The 23,422-nt window shown below is 54.7% G+C and overlaps 1 protein-coding gene across 1 annotated transcript in view; it reads right to left on the reverse strand.

Moving 5' to 3' along the window:
- The window catches only part of SCN4A (sodium voltage-gated channel alpha subunit 4), a 44,349-nt gene extending 23,993 nt beyond the window's left edge, over window positions 1-20,356 (reverse strand). Inside the window, 8 exon segments of the mRNA XM_043584985.1 lie at window positions 16-79; window positions 938-1,252; window positions 3,083-3,174; window positions 3,647-3,775; window positions 4,058-4,147; window positions 4,286-4,404; window positions 4,495-5,158; window positions 20,265-20,356. Of these exon segments, the coding sequence (XP_043440920.1) occupies window positions 16-79; window positions 938-1,252; window positions 3,083-3,174; window positions 3,647-3,775; window positions 4,058-4,147; window positions 4,286-4,404; window positions 4,495-4,767 (1,082 nt within the window). The 5' untranslated portion in view covers window positions 4,768-5,158; window positions 20,265-20,356.
- Window positions 20,357-23,422: the final 3,066 nt, after the last annotated feature.

Below are 23,422 nucleotides of genomic sequence, written 5' to 3' on the forward strand. Positions count from 1 at the left end.
CCCAGTATCACTCACCCAGCATCGCTGCTGTTCCCACAAAGCAGGGCGTCATTGGCACCCTCCAGGAAATAGAAGTTCCCTTTGGGAGTCAGAGGCCACAAAGGAAACATGTCACCCACGTGGACACACTGTGGACACATGCACCCATTGCACTCCTGTGGACACATCTGTGTGGACCCCATACACCAAATGGATGCTCTCTGGGTGCCCCTCCCCCTCCTTTAAGGTCTCTGGGTAGATGCACTATAGGGATCTCGGCCGCAAGCAGTCAGCTCAGTGCCCTGCTGTGGTTGTGGCTGGGCAGTCGGGATACAGCAGGGGCACAGAGAGGCGGCAGGATCATACATGCAATGCGCATGCCTGGGGCCACCACGCACCTGCGCAGGGCCCCTGACTGAGGGGTGAGCAGGCCGGGGGGGTGGGGGTGGGGTGGGGCGGGGAGCTAGAATCCAGGGGCCAGATTGAAGAAGGGGTACCTTTCTCTAATTTGCTAGAAGGCATTGTGTAGACTAAGTGTGGCTGGCGAGACTGTGTGGCTTGCGCGTGTGTGCCCGTGAAGTATGGCATGTGAATAGGCGAGCGTGTGGGTGCCTGGTGGTGACCCTGCCAGAGTGCCAGCACATCGTGTTATGGAGGAAAACAAGGAACGTGTAGGTTAGGGAATAGGGACTATGGGCCGCTGCTTTTCATAGCAGAAGCTTTAGGATTTTCAGAGCAATTGGTCATTTACTGTCTCGCTCACCCTTTGAGAAAGGTATTGTTGTCTCAGTTTCATAGGGGAGGGTACTGAGGGTTAGGGAGACCGAGGGACGTGTCAGCGGATACCCAAGCTGGTAAGTGATGGATTTAAGCTCAGGTCTCCCCTGCTGCTTATCTCACAAGGGGCTGCCCTAGGGGCTGGGGCAGATCCCACCGGCCTCCCCCCCGCATTCCTTACCTTCATCATTGATGTAGGCGTCCCAGTCAAAGGTATAGTTGCTGGCCCAGCTCTCGTGGCCGGTCCACGTCTCATTACCATACCACGTCTCATTACCATACCACGTCTCATTACCATACCACGTATCGTTGCCGTACCACGTGGTGTTGGTGTCGTTGAAGGGTGGGGGCCAGCGCACGCACTTGTGCCGCAGGTTTCCCATGAAGAGCTGTAGCCCGACCAGGGCAAAGACACTCAGGCAGAAGACGGTGAGGATCATCACATCCGACAGCTTTTTCACCGACTGGATCAGGGCCCCCACGATCGTCTTCAGCCCTGACCATAGGGAGGAGGGTAAGAGAAGGGGGTGGGCGGGGTGATAACTCACTCCGCTATCCTCTGGAGCCTCTGCCTACTGCATCTCTCCTTCAAGGCTTGAGTTACTAGGGGCACCACTTCCTTGAAGCCTTCCCAGATTAACCCCACCCTCCTCCGATCACATCCTTGATGTGGAGCCTTCGAATGGCCACAGGGCCTCAGCCACCAGAAGAATGCACTGTACATAAGGACTTTCCAGGCTGTTGCCTGACTCGTAGAGTAACACATGGGCACACTGTGGAGTTGCATGAATGTCACTAGGTCAACACTCCCAAAGTGTGTTCTACACAACACTGATCTCCCAAGCTGTGCCCTTAAAAGAAGGGGTTCAATCATGTTTGGGAAGGGCTCAGCTCTAGATTTTGCTCTTGGAGAGTCACTGTAAATTATCCCATCAAAGGCTCTGACAAGTCCTACAGAAACAAGCAAAAACTTTAATACCATGTTTCCTTAACTTACTTGACAACAGAACCCCCTTTCTTTTTTCATTTTTTAAATGTTTGTTTATTTTTGAGGGAGTGAACAAGAGTGAGTGGGGGAGGGCCAGAGAGAGAGGGAGACAGAGGATCTGAAGCAGGCTCTGTGCTGAGAGCCGAGAGAGCGATGTGGGGCTCGAACTCATGACCTGTGAGATCATGACCTGAGCCGAAGTCAGACCCTCAACCACTGAGCCACTCAGGTGCCCCAGAACCCCTTTTCTTATTAACATCTAAGGAACAGCAGGATTCACTCTGAGAAGCTCTAGACTGAGTTGGAGATAATAATATCTATATATAATATAGATATAATATATATCTATATATAATAATATTTATATATAATAATAATAACATCTCCAAACCTGCCTCTTTGGGCAAAGGCATAAAACATCTTACAGAATTCCAGGGACAGATTCCCATCATTTATAGAAGAGCCATAACTTCTTTGGGCCTAATCAGAGTGTCTCTCGCTTCCATATTAGTTCATTTCCTTATCTTAGCCTGTTGGGAAAACAGGTGCTCAACCGCCCTCTTATCAAAACACTCTGAGCTCGGGGCGCCTGGGTGGCACAGTCGGTCAAGCGTCCGACTTCAGCCAGGTCACGATCTCGCGGTCCGTGAGTTCGAGCCCCGCGTCAGGCTCTGGGCTGATGGCTCAGAGCCTGGAGCCTGTTTCCGATTCTGTGTCTCCCTCTCTCTCTGCCCCTCCCCCGTTCATGCTCTGTCTCTCTCTGTCCCAAAAATAAATAAAACGTTGAAAAAAAATTAAAAAAAAAAACAAAACACTCTGAGCTCTGAGGATGCTGGAAGCTGGCGTCGAGGAAAGGCACGGTGGCTTTCCTCGGTGGCTAGCGAGCAGTATGGCCTTTGGTAGGCACTTCCCCTCCCAGGGTCTCTAATGGTCTCACCTTCCTCAGCCACAGTTTGAGGGGGTTGGACTAGGGGAGAACATGCCCATGTAACCCTCCTAACAACCCAATGAGTGGTGCCATTATTATCCATATTTTACAGGGGAGGAAACTGAGGCATAGACAGGTGAAACCACTTGCATAAAGCCCAAGTTAGCTAGTGAGACTTGAGCTCAGGCAGTCTGGCTCAGAGTCTGTGCTAGGCTTCCTCTCAAGTGCCCATCTTCCAGCCTCTGGCCCCTTCTCTTCCCTGGCAGTGGCGGCCTCCCTGTGTATCCAGGTTTTGGTGTGAGAGTGTTATGACCCTAGGTCAGCCTCCTGGAGCTGTGTGTCAGGTTCCAGGCCTGGGCATGGGGTGAGGCCTGCTGGCCCAGGCAGGGGGTCCCCCAGCTCTCCAGTACCTGGGATGACTGTGATGGTTTTCAGGGCCCGCAGCACCCGGAAGGTTCTCAGGGCTGAGATATTGCCCAAGTCCACAAACTCTGTCAGGTACCTGGGCAGGAGGGATGAGGTGAAGGCTGTGTCAGAGTCAGAAGTGGGTGTTAGGGCAGAAATCGCAGCTTCTCCAGGCCCAGAATGAGGATTCCCATGGAATCCTTGTGGTTGGGTTACCACAGGGGTTGGGGGAAAGGCCAGGTCAGACACCCCAAGGTTCCTGTTGGGGCCCAAGAGCTGGGAAAGACAGTGCAGGAACTTTGCTGGGCATAGCCCAGCTGTCCCAGTGTTGGAGGGCCTGTGGGACTGGGGTCCAGGGCTGCCATGTGTGTTTGCACATGCGCCGGGAGAGCCTCCAAGCCAGACTCCAGAAATGGCAGCTCCTGGAATTGGACAGCTCACTGCACACTTGCTTGTGATCCCCACGGTTCACCCCTCCCAAAGGGTCAGCCCACTCAGCTGCCCTCTTTGAAGCCTGGCCCCTCCCCTCCCCCTCCTCAGCCTTGGGACGCCCTCTGGGCCCCGCTCACGCCATCATGATGACACTGAAGTCCAGCCAGTTCCAGGGGTCCCGGAGGAATGTGAAGTCGTCAATGCAGAAGCCTCGGGCCAGCATCTTGATGAGGGACTCAAAGGTATAGATCCCTGTGAATGTGTACCTGGTGGGGAGAGGGCAGGCAGGGGCAGGTGTGGCAACGACAGACCTCCCAGGAGAGAGGTCACAAAAATGAAATATGCCACCCAGGGGGTTGAGGATATTGGTGAGAGGGACAATGTGCACCACCCCGAGGGCTTACGGTGTTGATGGGGTGACAGTTATAGAGTGTGTGTCCTCCTGGAAGACAAGAGCAGTATCCTCAAAGTACAGCCCCCCGGGGTGAGCTGTGTCCCAGGCCTGGGGTTGGGGGGGGGGGCGGTGCTCCGAGAAGGGGAAGACTTACTCCACATGCTTGGACCAGGAAGGCGGGTCGCTCATGGTCATGAATACACAGTTGGTCAGGATGGTGATCATGATGAACATGCTGAACAGCGTCAGGGGGAGGGTCAAGGAAAGTGAGGGAGCAGGTGGGGAGGGGAGGTGGACGGAGGGCCTCCTCACCCACAGCACCTGGCTTTGCCCGTCCCCAACCCCTTCGTGCCCCTGCTCTCGCTCCATTTGGGCAGGATATGAGTGAATGAGCACCTTGATGGCACCACGTCTGATGATGCTGAAAGGGCTCAGCATGTAGAGAGCTGGTGTAGCGGAGAAGCGAAAGATGGCCTTGCCCTTGTTAAGCACGATGAAGGTCTGAGGCAGAGAGAGAGCTGTGAGCTGTACGGACAGGCAGACAGACGGATGATGGACAGACGGGTAGAGGGAACCCTCCTGGGCCCAGACCTTCTTGTCGCTGTAGTAGGGGTCCAGGTCCTCCAGGGGGATGCCGATGACCTCCGGTGGGGGGTCCCCATAAATAAGGGGCAGGCTCTTGCCAGCCTCCAGGTCGCTGCGTGGCTTCCTTTCAGGCTCCTCAATCTCCATCTGCTTGTTCCGCTGCTGCCGGGCCTCCTCCTCCACTGCCCGGCGTTCTATGGCTGCCAGGGACTCCCGGGTGAAGGGGCGCAGGCTCTCAGGGCCCAGAGGCACCAGAGTGGGCAGAGATGAGCTGGCCATCCTCGCATCCTGGGCTCAGCGGCCAGGAGGGTGGCAGGTAGCCGGGAAAGCTGCTGTGCGCAGCCCCCCGGGGAACTGGGCGGCTACCCCGCCCTGGGCCTGCTGTCCGCTACTCACCTCCTGCCTGTCCCGGAGGCCAGGCCGGAGAGGTCGGCGTGCAAGCCTTGTCGGGACTGGGAGATGCACCTGCAAGGCCTGGGTGCTGCTGCCGCACAGGTGCTGGACATAAGCGCATCACCCCCAGCCCTGCACCACACTCTCCCCAGCGGGGGGTTGGCTGCCCTCGGGACTGACAGCAGACCAACCTCTTCGGTCTTGAGGACTTGGGGCCAATGCCCCAGTGCCCTCAACCACTTCCTGGGTCCACGCTCCGGAACTGGGTGGCTTCAGCCTATGGGGACAGAGAGAACCACAGCTGGCCATGCTTAAGAGTGGCCTCTATTGTGTAGGGAGGTGGAAAGGAGTCAGATGTGAATGTGCAGGTGGGCCCAGAGGATGCACCAAGATGAAGGGCCTGTTTGGGAGGAGCCTAAAGCAGGAAGGGCAAATGAATTTCATCTTGAGGGCTGACCTGGATCAGCTGCTATTGGCTGCCTGGAGATGCGGGCAGATACCATCGAGGCTGCGGCCAGACTTGGTGCAAAAAGACTGCCATGATTGATTAGTGATGTCTGCCAGGGCACGAGAAAGGAGAATGTAGTGAATCTGCCTGTATTTGCCATTCCTGGCCTGGAGGGAAGGGGAGAGAAAGATGTAGGGTGTGGACTACCTTGTCCTGAGGTTTGGGGAAGCATAATGTCGGGCTGGGAGAGGGAAGCAGGAAGGGATCCCGGCTCCACAGAGGGTTCCGACAGCCCCCTCCGATGGAACCTGTGGGATCTAACCCACGGGCAAGCAGGGGAGCTGGAACAGGAAGATGCAAGGTGTGTGCGTGGGGCCACATCAGGAGAGCCTGCAGATACTAACGTGGACGAGGAGGGTACAAAGGAAAGGTTATGGGGACAAAGTCAAGGACAGTTTCAATGGTGGGGGCAGGGCTAGCGCTCCCAGAGACGGTTTTTGGCTGGTGGTCCCCGTACGGACCGGGTGGATGAAGGGGCACCCATCCGGAGCCTTAGAGGCCTGTGGAAACTGTGTGGACTGTCCTTTGGCCTCTCCTGGCAGCCTCGCTCCTGCCCAGCCTTCCCTGTGGAAGGGAGGTGGTAGGTCACTTATCAAAACGGCCCTGGGGAATGACCCACATCCGAAGGCAGGCCCAGGGAGACCTCTGCGGTCCGGTCACACAAACCATGCAAGGTCTGCACAGATAGACACCCCAGAGCCACGTCTCCACCCAGAGGGCTTGGACAGACCCCCCCAGAGACATCCAGAGCTACACTGGAGGGCAGCTCTTTTTCAGAGGGTGCAGATGCCTCTGCAGTGCCCCTGCTGTGGCCGGCGCACTTCCTCAGGCTTGGTCAACAGGTGGGGAGGGCGGCCCAGGGAGAGGCCAGAGCCATTGGGCAGAGCCAGCCACGCCCCCGGGCCTGGCTGCCCAGCTGCTCCCTACCATCACCCAGGGAGTCGTGTTTCCACGGGGATGACTCTGCTCATCCCTGCTGACCCCGTCCCTCAGCTGCTCATCGGCCCCATCGTGTGCATGGGAGCGCGTGTGTGAGCACACACATGCGTGCACACACACACGCACACACCCCACAGTCATACCCTACCATTTGCTACACACCTTCCCGCCTTCAGCCCGTCGCTGCCCTACAGACACGCCCACACAGAAGACACTGACCTGCCGGATGGCCCTGGAGAGAGACCCCATGGCTGCTGGGCTCCCTCCCAGTTCACAGGCCACGCCCGGCAACAGTCCTCTGGCCTGATGCTGTCCACTCTGCCCTTCACAGGGGCCCAAGCGGGACGACAGAGAACCAGAGACAGTCTGGCTCCGCCCCAGCATTCGTGGAAACTACACTCACTGGAGTCCCTGGAGGCCCCCAGAGGACAGACCCAGCGGTGTCTCCTCAGCTGGCCCTCCTGGTCCCCCTCAGGCACCTCACACTGCCACTGCCTTTCTTCCTGAGAGGAGGGCCTGTCCTGTCCCTCTGGCCACTGTCTCCACCTTAGCTTTGTGAACTCCTCCTTCCCACTCCTGGAAAACACTGCTTCTCCAGGGCCTGGTCTGTAGCCCCGTTTTCCTTTTGACAGCACGGACCCCTCCTCGTTGTGTCCATCCCTGCCCCGGGGGGGTAGCCGCCACCCACCTCCTTTCCACGGTCACTATGGCTTTGCCGCATCTGTTCCCACTTCCCCGATGGCCCCAGACCGGTCAGGTCAGAGCTTTGTGCAGCCAGAGCCTTCAAAGCTCTAAGATAAATGGTAATTCATGCCCTGCCTATGTGATTGCCTGGTGGTATCCGTCTCCCCCACCAGACTCCTCACAGCCTGGGGTTTGGGGTCACCACTGATTCTGGTGCCTGGCACATTGGTACAGGTCTGTTTAACGACTGCCGCCCGGTCCCCGCCTCTCTTCGCTCACCTGGGCTCAACCCTGGGCTCCAGACCCACAGATGGCACAGCCAGCCTGGCACCTCCTCCCGCTGATCCCAGCGGCCCCAGACGGACTCCTTGTCTCTCCCTTCAGAATCTGCACTTCACCCTAAATTTCTCTCCTTCCCTCTTCACCAGCCCTGGAGCCCCTTCACATCTGGATGTCTTGGTATGTGAGAGGGAAAGTGCCCTCCCTGGCTAGGCCAGTTGAGGCACAGTTTTGGTCGGCGTATACCTGCTCCGTTCCCAGGCCCAGCACCCACGAGGCTCTCCATCCTCCAGGCTTCATCACCCCTCACCTGCTCCATCCAAACCCCCCCCCTGCCTCCCTACTCCCCACTGGGCTCCCCTGCAATCCACCATCTGCACTGCCAAAGCCACAAATCTGATCAAACCCACCTCCTCCTTCAGTGGCTTCTCACTGCTTAGTAGTGTGTCCACACCCTTCCACCTGGCTCCCCAGGCTTGCCACGATCCAGTCCCTACCTGACCCCCTCCTCCTGCCCCACACGCGCCCATCCTCTGGCCATGCTACGGCCGTCCTCACAAATGGGCCAAGCTGTTTCACACCCACCCCCACACCTTTGCGTATGGTCTGCTTGCCTCCTGGAACACCGCTTCTTTTTGTCACCCCAGAGAACTTTAATTTGTCTTTCTAGACTCAAGCTCCCTGGGCACCCTGGCTGAATGGGTTGCTTCTTTGGACCACCAAAGTGCCTAATACGGAGCAAAAAGGTTATTGAATGAGTCAGTGAATGAATGAGCGAGTGAATGAATGAATGAATGAATTCGAGGAGCCCTCCACCTTTGCCCCTTTCTCCTGTAAGCACACCCTGTACCTAAATCATGACCAGAGACCACATCTCCTCTGATATCCCCTCCCCCCACCTCCTTCCTCGGTTCACCCTCAGGTGCAAGTGCCCCTTGTCACTGTGATCCTTGGGCTGCTTCCTGCCCTCACGCCTTTTCTCTGCATTTTCTCCCTCTCCGACAGAGCTCTCTGACCTCACTTCCCTACTTGTTGTCTCAATGACAAGAGCCATCCTTATAAACCCTCCTCGAAAATACCTTCAACTCTTGCCTTCTCTCTCCTTCCATTCCACTCACCTGGGGAAACCCCAGCCCCCCTCTCCCAGCTGTGTTTCTGAATCAGGCCCTGGGCAGCCGGACGTTGCCAGAGCAAAGACCAGGCCTGGCTGGGTTCACAGGTGACTTTGTGGTTACAAACTCTACCTTTATCCTCACTTCTGCCCTGGGGAGTGCAGGTTTCTCTGATGGTCTCACCTCACTTTTCCACTTAAAAAAAATTTTTTGAGGGTGGGTGATGGGTATTGAGGAGGGCACCTTTTGGGATGAGCACTGCGTGTTGTATGGAAACCAATTTAACAATACATTTCATATATTGAAAAAAAAAAAGAAAAAAAGAAAAGCCCACATAAGTAATAGTGAAAAAAAATTTTTTTAATGTTTATTTTTGAGAGAGACAGTGAGTGGGGAGGGGTAAAAAAGAGGGAGACACGGAATCTGGAGCAGGCTCCAGGCTCTGAGCTATCAGCACAGAGCCTGACACAGGACTCGAACTCATGAGCTGTGAAATCGTGACCTGAGCTGAAGTTGGCCGCTTACCCGACTGGGCCACCCAGGCGCCCCTTGCTTTTCCACTTTTTGAGAAAACTATTCCATGCCTTCTCTTCTTTCCTCTAATCCACCACCCGCCTCCCCGTGATGCTCTCAGCTGGTGACTTTGCCTCAGTCTTCGATGAGAACATAGCATCGCACCCTATCTAACCAACAAAACCATCTTCATGCCCCGCCCCTTGCCTTCACCATCCCGCAAAACTGGAAGAAGAATCACCAAAGGCGGGGCCTTCCACATGGGCTCAGCCCCGACCCCTCTTGCCTTCCCAAGGACCTCATTCTCTAGCTATCTTCTCTCTACCACTGTGAACCTCCTCCTGGCTATGACCAGGATCTCCCATCTTGAAAATAATGGCAGTGGTGACAAAAGCTCTCCCGGTCTCATGCCCCTTCATCCGTTGCCCTATTTTTCTATTTCCTTTCATGGAGAAGCTTCTTAGAAAGTGTCTACACCAGCTGTCTTTACTTCCTTACCTTTTGTTTGCTCTCTAACCCATTCCAACCTGGCTTCCATTTCCCCCACTCAACTGAAATGGCTTTTGTCAAGTCACTAGCACCCTCTCTGCTGCCAAGTCTGCTGAACACTTTTCTGTCTTCACCTCCCTCAACCTCTCAGAAGCATTCAACCCAGTTGGCTGCAGCCCCCTTCTGGAAAGGCTCTACTCGCTCAGCCTCCATGAGAGCATAGCCACGGCTTCCCTCCTACCTCTCTGGCTGCTCCTTCTCAATTTCTTTGCTTGTTCCTCTTCCTCTCTTCAATCTCTAAAGCTTCTCAGGGCCCAGTCTGGGTCTGGATGGCATCATTCTTAGGACTGTAAATTGTGTCACAGGAATATCGTAACATCTCCTTTGAACTCCAGACTGATATATCCAACTGCCTACTGAACCACTCTTGAGTGGATAGCTAACAGGCATCCCAACCTATGATATCTGGAATGAAACATTTGCCTTCCTCAACTGTTCCAACCCACAGGCTTCCCCAACCCAGAAAACATCTATCCATCCATCTGGTTCCTCCAAATATCAGGGTGCCTCTTTGAATGCTCTTTTTTTCCTCGCCTTCTACGTCCAGCCCATCCAAGGTTCCATTAATACCATCTCCAGAATATACACGTCCTCCACCTTTTCCCCTTGGACCATATCACAATAAGCTCTCACAATAACCTGTTTCCTGATAACTGCTTTTGCCCTGCCCCCCTGCAAACCTGCTCCATAGAGCAGTTAGTGATCTTTTAAGAATAAGAAACTAATCATGTTGTTTCTCCTGCTTAAATTTCTCCAGCAACTTCCTGTTGTGCTTAGAACAAGACCTAAATGTCTTATGGTGGCCTACAAGGCCCTGGGGATCCAGCCCCTGTTTCCCTCTCCACCCTGTCTCCTGATTCCTCCCTGCTCCCTCTGCCCCAGTTCCACTGGCCTCCTTCCAGCTCCTGGACCACTGGGCTTATGCTTGCCTTTGGCTTTTACCTGGCCCTGTGCTCCCCTCCCTCTTCACATGGCTCTTCCATCTTATCCCCCCCCCACCCCCACCCCAGTCTAGGCTCAAATGTCTCTTCTCCAAGTGGCTTTCTCCTTCTCTACTCTCTATCACAGTCCTCTGTATTTTCCTTGACATCATATGTCATAATTGGTAATTACTTAAACAAGTAACTTGCCTAATTTATTTGTCTAGACTGAAATGCCAAGAGGACAGGAACTGTCTGTCTAGGTCACCATGCCCAGGATTGGGCACAGAGTAGGCACTCAGTACATGTTTGCTGAAAGAATGAGCAGATGAAAACTTGGATGCAGACCTTTCCATGGTTAAAATGGATTCCAATATGTTTCATTGTTTCATCCATTTGTTCACTTATTTATCCATCCATCCATCCTGTTAATAAGCCAGAAGCTAAGCTAGCCCCGAACAGGACTTGAAGATGCACCAGTTGGGCATCTTGCTTTCTGAGAGCTGGTAGTTAGGGGAAAGGGTACATGGGGACATATAACTATGACATGAGAAATCAATGCTTACTCTAAACAGGGGAGGTTGTCGTGCTATGGAAGTTCAGGTGAATGAATGGCTACTTCCAGGTCAGAGAAGGAAAGATGTGGCTTTTCAGTTGGGCCTCAAAGGATGCTTAAGTTATAAACACAGAGGAATGGAGGGGAATAGTACTCCAGGGAGAGGGAGCAGCCAGAACAAAGACAGAAGCAGGACATAGGGAGATGCATTTGTGTCAGTCTTTGTGGGGCACAGAATCTATTCAGGGATTGGGGGAAGGTGGGTTGGGCAGCTGGCTGGCTATAGCAGGCCTGGGCGTCTGGACTTCACCCTGCAACCCTGGAGAGCCCCTCACATGGGGCAGTGTGTCCAGCCTTTCAATATGTCTAGAGTAGACAGGACAAGCTGTGCTATTTGCAGTGGACACCGGTGGAGGAATGAAAGGTTTCCTGGGATGTGTGCACGATGGCTTCCTGGCAGGGACAATCACAACAATGCCCCATAGCATGGGTTGGGTGTCATGCTGGCCCATCTCCACGTGGCTCTTCCAGCTACAACCTGGAGTAAACGGGGCCAACGTGACAGCTTAAATCTTCCTTCCACCAGCCAGAGATTAAGACTCTGGTCTCCACCCCAGTCTGTTCCCGAGATGTGGCAGCTGAGGGCCTGCAGGGGGCTCTACGAAACCTCTTCCCACGGAATTTAAGAACCTTGGTGCAAGGACCCAAGAGATCAAGGAGTCCAGCTTCCTCATTTTACAGATGGAGAACCTGAGGCCCAGAGAGGAGCAGCAACCCCCCACCCCCACCCTAGATCATGCATTTATTCATTCAACAAACATTTCTTGAGCATCTGCTCTGTGCTGGGCTCGCACTAGGAGCCAGAATGTAACAATGGCAAACTCCCTGTCCTCATTGAGCTTGCATTCCAGAGGGAGGAGGCAGATAATAAATAGGGAAGCAAATAAGATAATTTTAGAGAGTGATAAATGAGAGGCCATGCCAAGAATAAAACCCAGCTCCCTGAGTGCCAGGGCTAGAGCCCGTTTAGCAAGTGAGAAGCCCCAACGGAACCTGCACTGAAACGGAAGTTTGGGCGGAAGTGGTGAGTAAAGTCAGGCCATCTTGGGGGCCTGGAGATGGTGAGCAGACAGGGGTGAGGGTGGGGAAAGAAGGGTGAGGAGTCAGGGAGCCAGGCTGGGGCCAGCTGTCCATAGGCAGGGAGCCGAGAGTAAGGACGCTAGAGGGTGAGGCAGCCCTTCTCTGGAGCAGGTCCAGCCCAGCATTGTCTTTCTCTGTGGGGCTGCCAGATTGGAACACTCAATTCCAGATATAGTCTGACCACAGAGAGAGAGGCCTTTTCTCCCCAGCCTAGACACCCTTTGTATTCATTCATCCCAAGATGGCATTCTTTAGCCACCTCCTCATAAGGTGGCATTTACAATCACTCCTGATCTTCTCCTCATGAACGGTAGTCAGATTAGATCTTCCCCCATCCTATAAGTTGTGCAATTGATTTTTCTCTTTTAAATCCAGGTGGACCCCAAACAAAATATTAGCAAGTCAAATCCAACAGTGTATGAAAAGAAGTATACACTACAACCAAGTGGGATTTATCCCAAGTGTGCAAGCACGTTCAACATTAGAAAATCAGTTGGGGCACCTGGGTGCCCCGGTCAGCTGAGCGTCTGACTTTGGTTCAGGTCATGATCTCGCAGTTCGTGAGTTTGAGCCCCACATCAGGCTCACTGATGTCAGCGCAGAGCCAGCTTCAGATCCTCTGTCCTCCCCACCTCTCAAAAATAAACATTTAAAAAAGAAAAAGAAAGCAGTTAATGTAATCTATTATATCAATAGGTTAAAGGAGAAAAACCACATAATCATATAAAGAGATGCAGGAAAAGAATTTGACAAAATCCAACACCCATTCATGATTTAAAAGAACACAAAACAAAACAAAACAAAAAAACAGGAACAACTCAGCAATAGTGGAGAGTTTCCTCAACCTGATAAAGAACATTTACAAAAAACCCTGCCGCTGGGGGCACCTGGGTGGCTCAGTCAGTTAAGCGTCTGACTTCAGCTCAGGTTATGATCTCACAGTTTGTCAGTTGGAGCCCCACGTTGGGCTCTGTACTGACAGCACAGAGCCTGGAGCCTGCTTCAGATTCTGTGTCTCCCTCTCTCTCTGCCCCTCCCCTGCTTGTGCTCTCTCTGCCTCTCTCAAAAAATAAACATTAAAAAAAAAAAAACCCTACAGCTAACCTAGTACTTAATGATGAGAAACTAGAAGATTTCCATAAAGATCAGGAACAAGGCAAAGATGTTGCCTCTCACCACGCCTTTCCAAAATATATTGGAAGTCCTAGCTAATGCAATAAGACAAGAAAAGGTAATAAAAGGTATGCTGATTGGAAGTGAAGAAATAAAACTGTGTTTGTTCACAGATGACATGATTGTCTATGTATACAATCCAAAAGAACTGAAAAAAACAAACAAACTAATATAGGTTTCAGGATGCAAGGTTAAAATAAATCAAAGTATAGGACTTTACATCCTACAAGTTGCCCTTGCTCATTATACCTCTTCACCTCTAGTCTTTTGTGAAAGCCTATCAGATCTTGATTTTTTTCCTCTCAGTTCAACACTCTCACAGCTATGTATCTATGATCCTGACTGTCCCAAATTATTGGCCAAACACAGCTCAGGATAGACACCATCACCACCATCCCCCCCGCCCCCACCATATGCTTCTAGAACCTTCTCTCCTAGGATACCTATGCTTTCAAAGAGGCTCTTTCAAACATCCAGAAACCCGCCAAATTGCACTGTATTGGCCTGGAATCCTCCGATAAGTATCAGCCATGCTGTACCACCCTGAGATGTGAAAACCACTGTGAGAAGCTCTCCATACCGGCCTGAGAACAGATGTGACCTGCCCCTCACAGCCTTCCCTGTTCTCTCTAGGGTGCATCCCTGTGGATGCAGAGATGGCAGGTGGCTTGCTGGCCTTCCTTGGGCCCCAGTCACCATGCCTCTTGCCAACCAACCATGCCTTTCATCTGCTGCAAAGCTGCATTCCGGGGTTAGGCTGTTTTGTTTCTCTGGATTGGAAGCAAGACGACTTTAGAGCTGCATGTGGCCAGCGGAGACCCCTCCTTAGCTTCACCTGCAGTGGGGGCTCAGACTCACACCTTTCTGGGAGATTGAAAGAGATCAAACTTTTTCTATCCTGGCCAAAGACAGCACCGGGCATCTGGGTGGACTCCTTCCCAAATTCCTGCATTCCTGTTGTGGCCCAGCTCCAAGAACACAAAATAGAGCCCCATGCTCCCTAGTTATAAATCTCAAGTCACAGCTTTTTCTCAGCTGGGGCAGTCTGGGGGAAGGGGGGATGGGAAAGGGGTAACTGTGTTTTTTCTCTGCCAGCACTTGGGGCTGAGGCGCTGGCAGGCCGGGGGCCTGGAGGAAGTCACCCCGGGTGCCCTCCCCTCCTGATCTAACACTCTGCAGAGGAAATCTGCTCCAAGAGGTCTTGGAGGGAGGCCTAGAGCCGGGAGCGGAAACCTCCGGACACTCAGGAGCCCCGAGAGTTCCGGAAACAATCAGGGTCACATGAGGGGTGTTTCTAGGCAAGGGGTGGGCTAATGTTGATTGCGCTTTCCATGTGGGGCTCACTGGATCAACACATGCCTCCTCGTTCTTTAGGCACCCGATTCTACCAACCTAATTATGTGTCCTGCGCGAGGGGTAAGAAAGAGAGGGGTGGCCACATTTATTTTGTACTTACTATATGCCAAGGTTATTTTGTTGTTCAGGATATGTCAGCAGCCCCTCCCCCACCCCCACAATTAGATCCATTCCCTGCCCGTCCCCAATAGCTCTCAAAAAACATCGGTTAGTTTTCCCCAAACTGCCTCCTCCTCCTCTCAAACCTGACTCTTTTCCTTCCCCCAGGGTGTTTCTGGTCGGCTTGGGGCCAGATGAAGTAAAAATCCACAAATGAGAAATAGGTCCTCAAATGGACTGCGTTTGGGTTTTGTGAGAGCTGTGCCCCCTTCCTTCTAACCCCTCCCAGCTCATCTTTCGGCGGCCCTAGACGCCTTTTCTCCTAGAAGCAAAGGCCCAAGAGTGGGTTTACCCTCGCAAGACTGAGCCTTAAATCAAAGGAATTCATCTTAAGATGTAGAATTCCAACCTCAGTCAGCTTGAGGAAGAGTCTGTTAGGAATGAAGGAGGTTGGTTCCTCTGGCTCCCAAATCTCAGTAGCCTCACCCGGCATCCTGACCTGCATAGGCCCATGAGGTGGAGGCTTCAGAATTATTTCTTGAGGGAAAGCAGTCATGGGTATGTTCACTGGGTGCTTCCTGAGTGTCCAGCAATGTCCCAGCCAACAAAGACAGAGGCAGAATTTGAATGCCGCTCTCTGACATAAATCCATGTGCCGGCTACTACCTTGGGGAACTGGGCTGGCCTGACCCTCACCTGTCTGTCCTCTTCAAAGGGCAGACTGGGGTCCATTTTTGGGCCAAGCCCCTAAAATGTACCAGCTGGGGTGGGCACCTGGCAGGGCTAGACTCAGGTCTCCTGGGGCCTCGTGTCAAGAATTGTGGGAATGGGGACAACAGGTCAACAGCTTGGTAAAGAGGCTTCCTCGAGGTATGGGTTTCTTTTGCACCAGTCGACCCTCATATACCCCCTAACTCCCTCTGCAGCCCAGTTGTACACACACACACACACACACACACACACACGCATTGCTTCCATGAGTCATTTCCCAGCTGCTCCAAAGGGTGGGGAGGCTGATTAGTTCCAGCCAGGCCTGGGGCTTCCTGCCCTCTGCTAGCTCGGCTTTTCCCAAGGAGCTGCACGCATGACCACCAGTGCTCTATGGATGCCACCCTTAAAACCTGTGCGTGCACACCCTCTCCTGTGAACATCTGGGCCCACCTCACCCACCTTTGGGCAGATCTACCCCCTGCACACACGCCTGTCTCCCCTGCCCTGCCTATTCCCACCTACAGTCTACCCCGGGAGATGCCTGTCTCTATTCTCTTCTCTGCCCCACACCCTCACCCTTCCCAGACCGTGGCTGACAGGCTTTTTCCTTCTGTGGGTCCACTGAGACACTAACAAGAGGATTGTTCAAAACTGATCAGAGCCAGGGGCGCCTGGCTTGCTGCCTCAGTCAGTTAAGCATCTGACTTTGGCTCAGGTCATGATCTCACGGTTCATGGGTTCAAGCTCCGTGTCCGGCTCTGTGCTGACAGCTCAGAGCCTGGAGCCTGTTTCAGATTCTGTGTCTCCTTCTCTCTCTGCCCCTTTCCCACTCGCGCTCTGTCTGTCTGTCTCTCTCTCTCTCAAAAATAAACATTAAAAAAAAAAAAAACTTGATCAGAGCCCACCTGACTCCCCGTTTCCTCCGTCAACCCCCCACCATCCACTTACAGTGAGCTTTGAGCCCTCCCCGCTAGGTCCCCACATCCCTGCCAGGCCCTGGGGGCCCTGCCAGGCCCTGGGGGCTGGGGATCAAGGTCACCAGCATCAGGAAGAGTGGCCCCCTTGCTTGCTGCCTGTGAAGCTTGGCCTCTAACTGGAAACCCACAAGAAAGGCTGGTGGACTGTTCCTGCCCCTTCAGCCAGCGTGGCCCTGTCACTACCTCCGAGAACTTTGCTTTCCCCCAGAAACTGCTCCAGGGCTGTTTTCCCACCAGCTACCCTGATAAAAGTTCTTTCTCCCAAACTGGGCCAATCTAGAACTTACAGGCTTCCCAAAAGGCCAGAGTCACAAGCAGATCTTACTAAAATATAAGGCAAAGGGACTCTGTTTTGCTTTTGGTTTCACAGTCCTCACGGCAAACATCTATCAACCGCAGACCCTCTTGGAAGGGGGTCTGCCGTCCATTTTATAAAAGGGTCTCCCTCACCTGAGGGAGACCAGATAGGAAAAAATATATATATAACCCCTCCCAACTATGTGCCCAGAGCTGGACAGGGTCGTCCCGCTTCCTGCCAGGCAGACCCGCCTTCTCCACCTTTTGTGGCTCCTCCCCTCCTTTTGTTAACCCCCCCACCCCCACCCCCACCCCCACCCCCAAGAGGCCACGTTGATTTCAGAGTCACAGCCTGGTAACAGCTGTGATAATTAACTACTAGTTAACACTTACGGAGACCTGACTACTTGCCAAGCATTGTTCTGGGCACCTCACATTCATGAGCTCATTTAATCCTCACCACGGTCCTACTATTATCACTCCATTGGACAGATGAGGAAACTGAGGCACGGAGAAAGTAAGTAACTTGCCAGAGGTTACTTAGGCCGCAGACTGGAAACCCGGCTCCTGGGGCTCTCGAAAGAGCCCATGGCTCTTAAGCACTGAGCTATGTCACCACCCAAGTCTAAACTGGACCATGACCTTCTAGCACCTACCTGGTGGGGATGGGGAGGGGGGCAGGGGCACCTGGTTTCACAAACCAGTTAAAAAACGGAGTGGTGTCTGGTGACCATTGTGGATTTGCACCTTCTGTTCATGCTAGGGCTCCTGGCAGAGGGCAGCAAGACCGGGGGGGAAGGGGCGGCCTGCCCTTCCAGGGGTCCGGAGGCTTCTCTGTCCCCCCCTCCCCCTCCGCTCCTCAAGCCCCTCCTGCTCCTCCTTCTGCCCCATTCCCCCCCCATCATGGCTGTTGACTGAAAACTGCAGGGAATAAAAATAGCTGTTGCTGATGAGGCAGAATGGGGGCCAGAGCACATGAAAGGCCTGGGGCAGGGGTGGTGGAGGTGGAAGGAATTGGGATTCCCCCAGCCCCATAAACACCCCCTGCAGGAGCCACTAGGGGCCATGGCCTGTCTCTCTCTGCCACTGCAGAGCTGGGGGCCCCTGCAGGAGGCCCGGCACCTGCCCCAGCCCGAGGGCTGCCCACTGGAAACCCCCCTGCCCCCGCTTCCCCCCCCCCCAGTCTCAGGGGCCAGCTCTGCCCCCCACCTCCAGCCCTGCCCCAGCATCGGTGCCACTCGCTAGCTGTGTGCCTCGGCTGAGTGACGACCCTCTGAGCCTGAACCTTCCCTGCAAGAGGAGTCAAGGAACTGAAGGTTTGTATGACCTGTACCCTGGTTGTTGACATCCACCTGCTCCATCCCCTCGCTTCTCCCTACCTGCTCTCGGGGGACCTCAGGCCTCAGATTTTTCATTTCTACTCAGTGCATCTCTTTCCTGTCACCTGGAGAGAGCCTTTCTACTCCTCTCTGTGAAGTCCAATCCCTTCTCTCTGGCTATGCCTGGCCCCGGGAGACTTCTCTGAACTCCACCCCCAGCTGGGCCACCCCCTCCCCTCCCCGCCAATATCTACACTTTTCTCTATTCTGGTGGCCAGAGTTGCCTCCGGAGGCAGGGACTTTGTCAGGACCACCCCCATCATCCGACCAGGAGTTTTGTGCCTTCAACATCGAACTCGGGGCTTCCCCTTGGCCTGGGCCTGGGGTTGGGGCCCAGAGAACCTGGTGAGGGAAGCCTGCTAGGCAACCCTTGACACTCAGACCAGCCTATGGCTAGGAAGGTGACCCTGAGTCCTGAGCCCCCACTCCAGGCAGATTCCCAACCAGATATGACAAGCAGAGCCGGGCTAGGACAGGGCCACCTGGGAATTATCTTCCCAAAATCACACTAAAAATCCCAGCCGATCCCCTGAGAGAAGCCCGGGATGCAGATGGAAATGTGCCATTGTGTTTTATGTCTGGGTCCCTGCATCGCCCACACAAGGTGATGTGGCTCCAAATACTAGTGTGATAACCACAACTGTCCACAACACGGCCATATGGAGTAAGGCTGCCGGTCAGGGGCAGGGGACTGGGGATGACCCCAGAAGAATCTGGAGGGTCCTGGGAGAACCAGTGTTTCTCTACCCCCGAACCCAGCCCTGCCCCACCTGGGTCTGGTCATTGCCACCACTAGGGGTCTCCTTAGCTCAGCTCAGGGCCCTGGGGGCAGTCGTGGCCTTGGTCATAGATGAGGGACAACAATGCCCACCACTGGCTCTTCCCCACCTCTCTGTCAGCCCCTTCCCCTCTCCAGACTAACCAGACAGACCCCAAACTTGTCTCTAGCTAACTGTCCTCAAGCTGATTCATCCAGACAGGCTACATTAAACAGCCTTCAAGGCTCCTGTGGGCTCTAACCTTCCCAGGCTCTGGGATGATTTATTTCTGTGCAGGCCCCCCGCTGCCAGTGTTATGGGTGGGAGGGGGACATGTTTAGTATCCACCTGGAGGGTCACCTCCCCACCCTGGGGCATCATGAGGCCTCACCAGGACCTGGCCCTGTGCCCAAGCAGGGGGAGGGGCAGCGAGACACAGTACTTAACTGGGTGGAGTGGGAAGGGGCTCAGGCCTTCTGTGCCACACCAGTGCCTTCTTGGAAAGCCTCAAGCAGCCTCCACCCCCCACCCCAGGCCCTCTGGACAGGGACCTCCCAATCTTTTGAACAAATGCCCCCCTCTGATAAGCAACACCACACTCCTCCAAAACCCCTTCTCCCACCTCTGCTCAGACCTTCCCGCCTCTTCCACTAGCCACTACCCACCCTCCTCCCTGTGCCCCCAGTTCCTGGCTCTACCAGCAGGGAGAGGGAGGGGGGCTGTGTTCTGCCCTGGCACCGGCCTTGTGGCCCCCGAGTCCCCTCCCGAATCCCCCAGAATCCCCTCAGTGCCGTGGCCCCATCTTCTTCCCCTGGCGCCAGGCTTTCTGCCTTCCTCACTCGTCTAGGGAGGGAGCCTGGCGCGCCACGGGCCGGCCGGGAGAGGCCAGGGCGGTGGGCAGAGCCTGGGCGGTACAGCCCGAGACGCGTCCTCTGCTGGCATCTCGAAGATTCCTGTTTCAGCAGAGCAAAGGAGCCGCCACCACCCCCCACCCGGCCTCCCGCCGCTCTCCTCCCCCCACAGCCCTGCCTTCCAAGCCACTGTGAACCGGCTGAGCCGCCACTGTGAACAGGCTGTTTTGGCTCCTCTGCTCTCCCCTCCTGAAGAAACTCAGCCGGGGTCACCCTGTGCTCGTCTGGAGCCGAGCCTTCGCCACTGGGCCATTTGTGACCAGGGCAAGGACCCTTGCTCAGAGCAAAGACAGCCAGCCAGGGGCACAGAGGGCAGAGGACGGGGCCACGAGAGGCAAGTTTGGGGACAGAGGGTCAAGGCACAGGCCGGGGCAGAGCACGGCCCGGTGTGGGCAGGAGGACAGCGGTGCCCGGAGCGAAGTGGTGACTTCCTTAAAGCCAGCCGGGCACAGGGCCAGGGTGCCCCGTTCCTGGGGGTGGCCTGCCCTTGGGGTGCCGGCCGGGGCGGGGTGCGGTACTCACTGCCGGACAGGAGCGGAGCGCTTGCAGCCGAGCCTGGAGTGCCGTGCCCACCTCCGGCTGGGGCTGGGACTCTGGGGGACTTGGCCGGGGGGCCGGGCGGCGGGGACAGCTGCTGCCGCTGATGTCACAGGGTCATGAGTGAAACCTGAGGACTGGGCCAATCTTCAGGTGGGAGCCTGGGCCGCGCTTCCCTCACCGGGTGTGCTCAGGCTCAGCCTGGGCCGGCCGCACACTCTCCCGCTCACACGTGTGCACACGCACACGCGCACACGCAGCGGGGCACGCGTATGAGCGCGCACACGCAGCGGGGCACGCGTATGAGCCCGCTCACGCAGGTCCTTTCCCACCCTTGACGAGCTTACAGGGCTCGTTCTCTGTGCCAGTCTCCTTTCACACTCACTGCCAGGAGCCCGGGGGGCACACACACACTTGCTCCGGTACGCACTGTGGGTGTGCCCCCTCCCCACGCAAATGCCACACTCACACACGCTCAGCCATATGTGTAAATCACCCTCCACACATGCACACAAACACTTGCACTGCGTGTTACACCTGTTCCCGAACGGGCTTACTGCTCACGCAGACACACTCCCACACTCACACCAGGCTCGTGCGTGTACTTGTACACTTACAGCCGGGTGAACACAAACGTCGCATACCCTGGGCGTGAACTTTTATCAAGTGTCCGTCTGTGTGTGCACACACCCATACCCACGGTCACGCTCATGCACTCACGCATTTCCACGCATGTTACTTACATCCGTACTGTTGTCTACGTCCACACTCCTGTTCACGCATACCCAGGGCCTCCCGTGTGCACCTGTGATCGTGAGACTTTCATCAAGTGCCTGCCTATCTGTACATCCACGTCCCCCCACACCCAAATATACACACACCGAAACACAGCACACATACACACATCCCTCACATCCCTCACACACACATACCTCCAAACACACACACACATACACACACACACACACACACACACAGCTCTTAGCTGGACAACACAGCAGTCTCAAGGGTCATTTCTCCACTGCCACTACCCACCCCCCACCCCCGCCATCCCACTGGCTAGACATCTGTCCCTCAGAACATGGGGAGGGGACAGAGGGTGGGGGGGCAGGTTGAGATTGGTTCAGCCCCCCTCCCACCTCCTTTCTGGGTCTGTGGTGACCCCTAGTGGAGCTGTTGTGAAATGACCCGTCTCACAGCTCAAGCGCCTGCCCCAGGCGGACAAGAGAACCCCAAAGCTCCCCGCACCCACTCTCCCACAACCATCCCTGAAGCATCTTTTCTGGCAGCCAGCTCTCCAGTTGCGCCGAGCCCAGGACAGAGTGTGGCCTTTGTGAGGGGCGCAGGGAGGCCTGAGGAGTGGTCCCCCTCAGTCCTGGAGGTTGGGTGGCCTCTCTCCTCCCAGAGACCCTCTGTGGACACAGCCTCGTGGAGCCCCTCCCTGAAGGCGAGGCCTGGCTGAGGCTTGCAAAGTTCCTGCTATGCCCGGACTTCCGCATCTCGCCCCAGGTGAGTCACTTCACACCCTCAGAGGTTCGTCTTCCAAACCCACAGGTGTGAGCGTTGGTGTTCTCTGTGCATGGTTCTTATCCTGCTCTGCTCGCTCACCTTTCCTGACACACATTTGCCCTGTAGTTTTGTTGCTAACGTAATCCAGGTGTCTGGTCACCCCTGCCTTTTCTTTGCAAGGATCTTCTTCTCCTAGCGCTCAGAGGAAAAGCAAACGTTTTGTCTCATCCTTGCCAAGTTGTCTCCCCAGAACTGTTCCTTGGGGTCCCTGACATCACTCAGGGCCCTGCTATGGCTCCAGTTTGCTTTGCTGCTGGCTACTGTCCCCTTGGTAGCACAGTCCTCCCTGTCCGTGGGCACTGAGGAGAGGTGGTGGGCAGGCAGCTGTCATTCCCATATATGGCTCCTCCCTTTTGGTCTCTGCCTGGGCCCTGCCAAGAGCTCTGTGGGGGTAAGAGCGACTTTAATGAGGGATTGAAGTAATTGAAGGGAATTGTAATATATGAGGGGGAGGGCTGCTGCATTCAGTTGTACGGGTTGTCTACTGTACAATTCTGGGCACCAATCACGTTTGCAATCTTTATAGATTCATGTATTTTAGATGATAATTGTCTAGCAGATGGTAGCAAACTGTCCAGAGGACAAGGCTAATTTTTCTGACTTGCACAAGGTGTCATTTGGACTAGGAATAAGGCTGATTGGAAAACCAAAGTTGTATGTGAAATGTGACTTTTCCCCACAGCCCAAGGGGAATGAATGCCTCCCTCTCTTGATAACAGTATTCCTCCTCCCCTACTCCAAATAGGTCATTCTGGGGTGGCCGCTGATCTCAGGACGATGACCCCGCCCCGGCCACGGAAATGGCCATGTCACCCAGATCTGGGCCATCCTCTTGGCCACAGTGGCCGGTCCAAAAGCTGGATATGTGGCGCAAGTGTGGCCAATCGTAGTCCTTCCTGGGGAGTTATATGTATTGATACAAAAGAGAGATGAACTCTCTCTCCTCAGGATTCTCTGAGTTTGTCTAGGGTAACTGAGGTAACAAGTCAGAAGGTGCCTGAGGAGTATTTCCCACCTAGCGGAAGGGCCTATCTGTAGGACGAGCCAACGAGAACACCACACACGATGCGGGGGCGGGGGGAGGATGAGAGAGGGGCCTGAAGACACTGCTTGACCCCTGGGTCAGTGAAACTACAGAGCAGCTATGTCACTGTCTGCCCCATCACATGGGCCCAAAAGCGTCCCTTTTCCTTAGGCTGGTTTAGGCTGAGTATCAGGTGCCCACAGACAAAAGAATTCTTAGAAGCACCTTTCAGAAAAATCCCACTCTGGGGCACTTGGGTGGCTCAGTCGGTTGAGCATCCGACTCTTGGTTTTGGCTCAGGTCATGATCCCAGGGTCCGAGGATCGAGCCCCGTGTCGGGCTCCATGCTGACGTCACAAAGCCTGCTTGGGATTCTCCTTCTCTCTGCCCCTCCCCTGCCCATGCTCTCTCTCTCTCTCTCTCAAGGTAAATAAATAAATTTTAAAAAAACAACAAAAAAGAAAATCCCACCGTGACCCACAGGAACCCACCCTGTCATACCCTGTCCTGGCCACTACTCCCCACCCCTCACCCCTGCCTGAGCAGTCAG

The sequence above is a fragment of the Prionailurus bengalensis genome, chromosome E1, assembly GCF_016509475.1.
Source record: "Prionailurus bengalensis isolate Pbe53 chromosome E1, Fcat_Pben_1.1_paternal_pri, whole genome shotgun sequence".
In the NCBI taxonomy this organism is placed as follows: domain Eukaryota; kingdom Metazoa; phylum Chordata; class Mammalia; order Carnivora; family Felidae; genus Prionailurus; species Prionailurus bengalensis.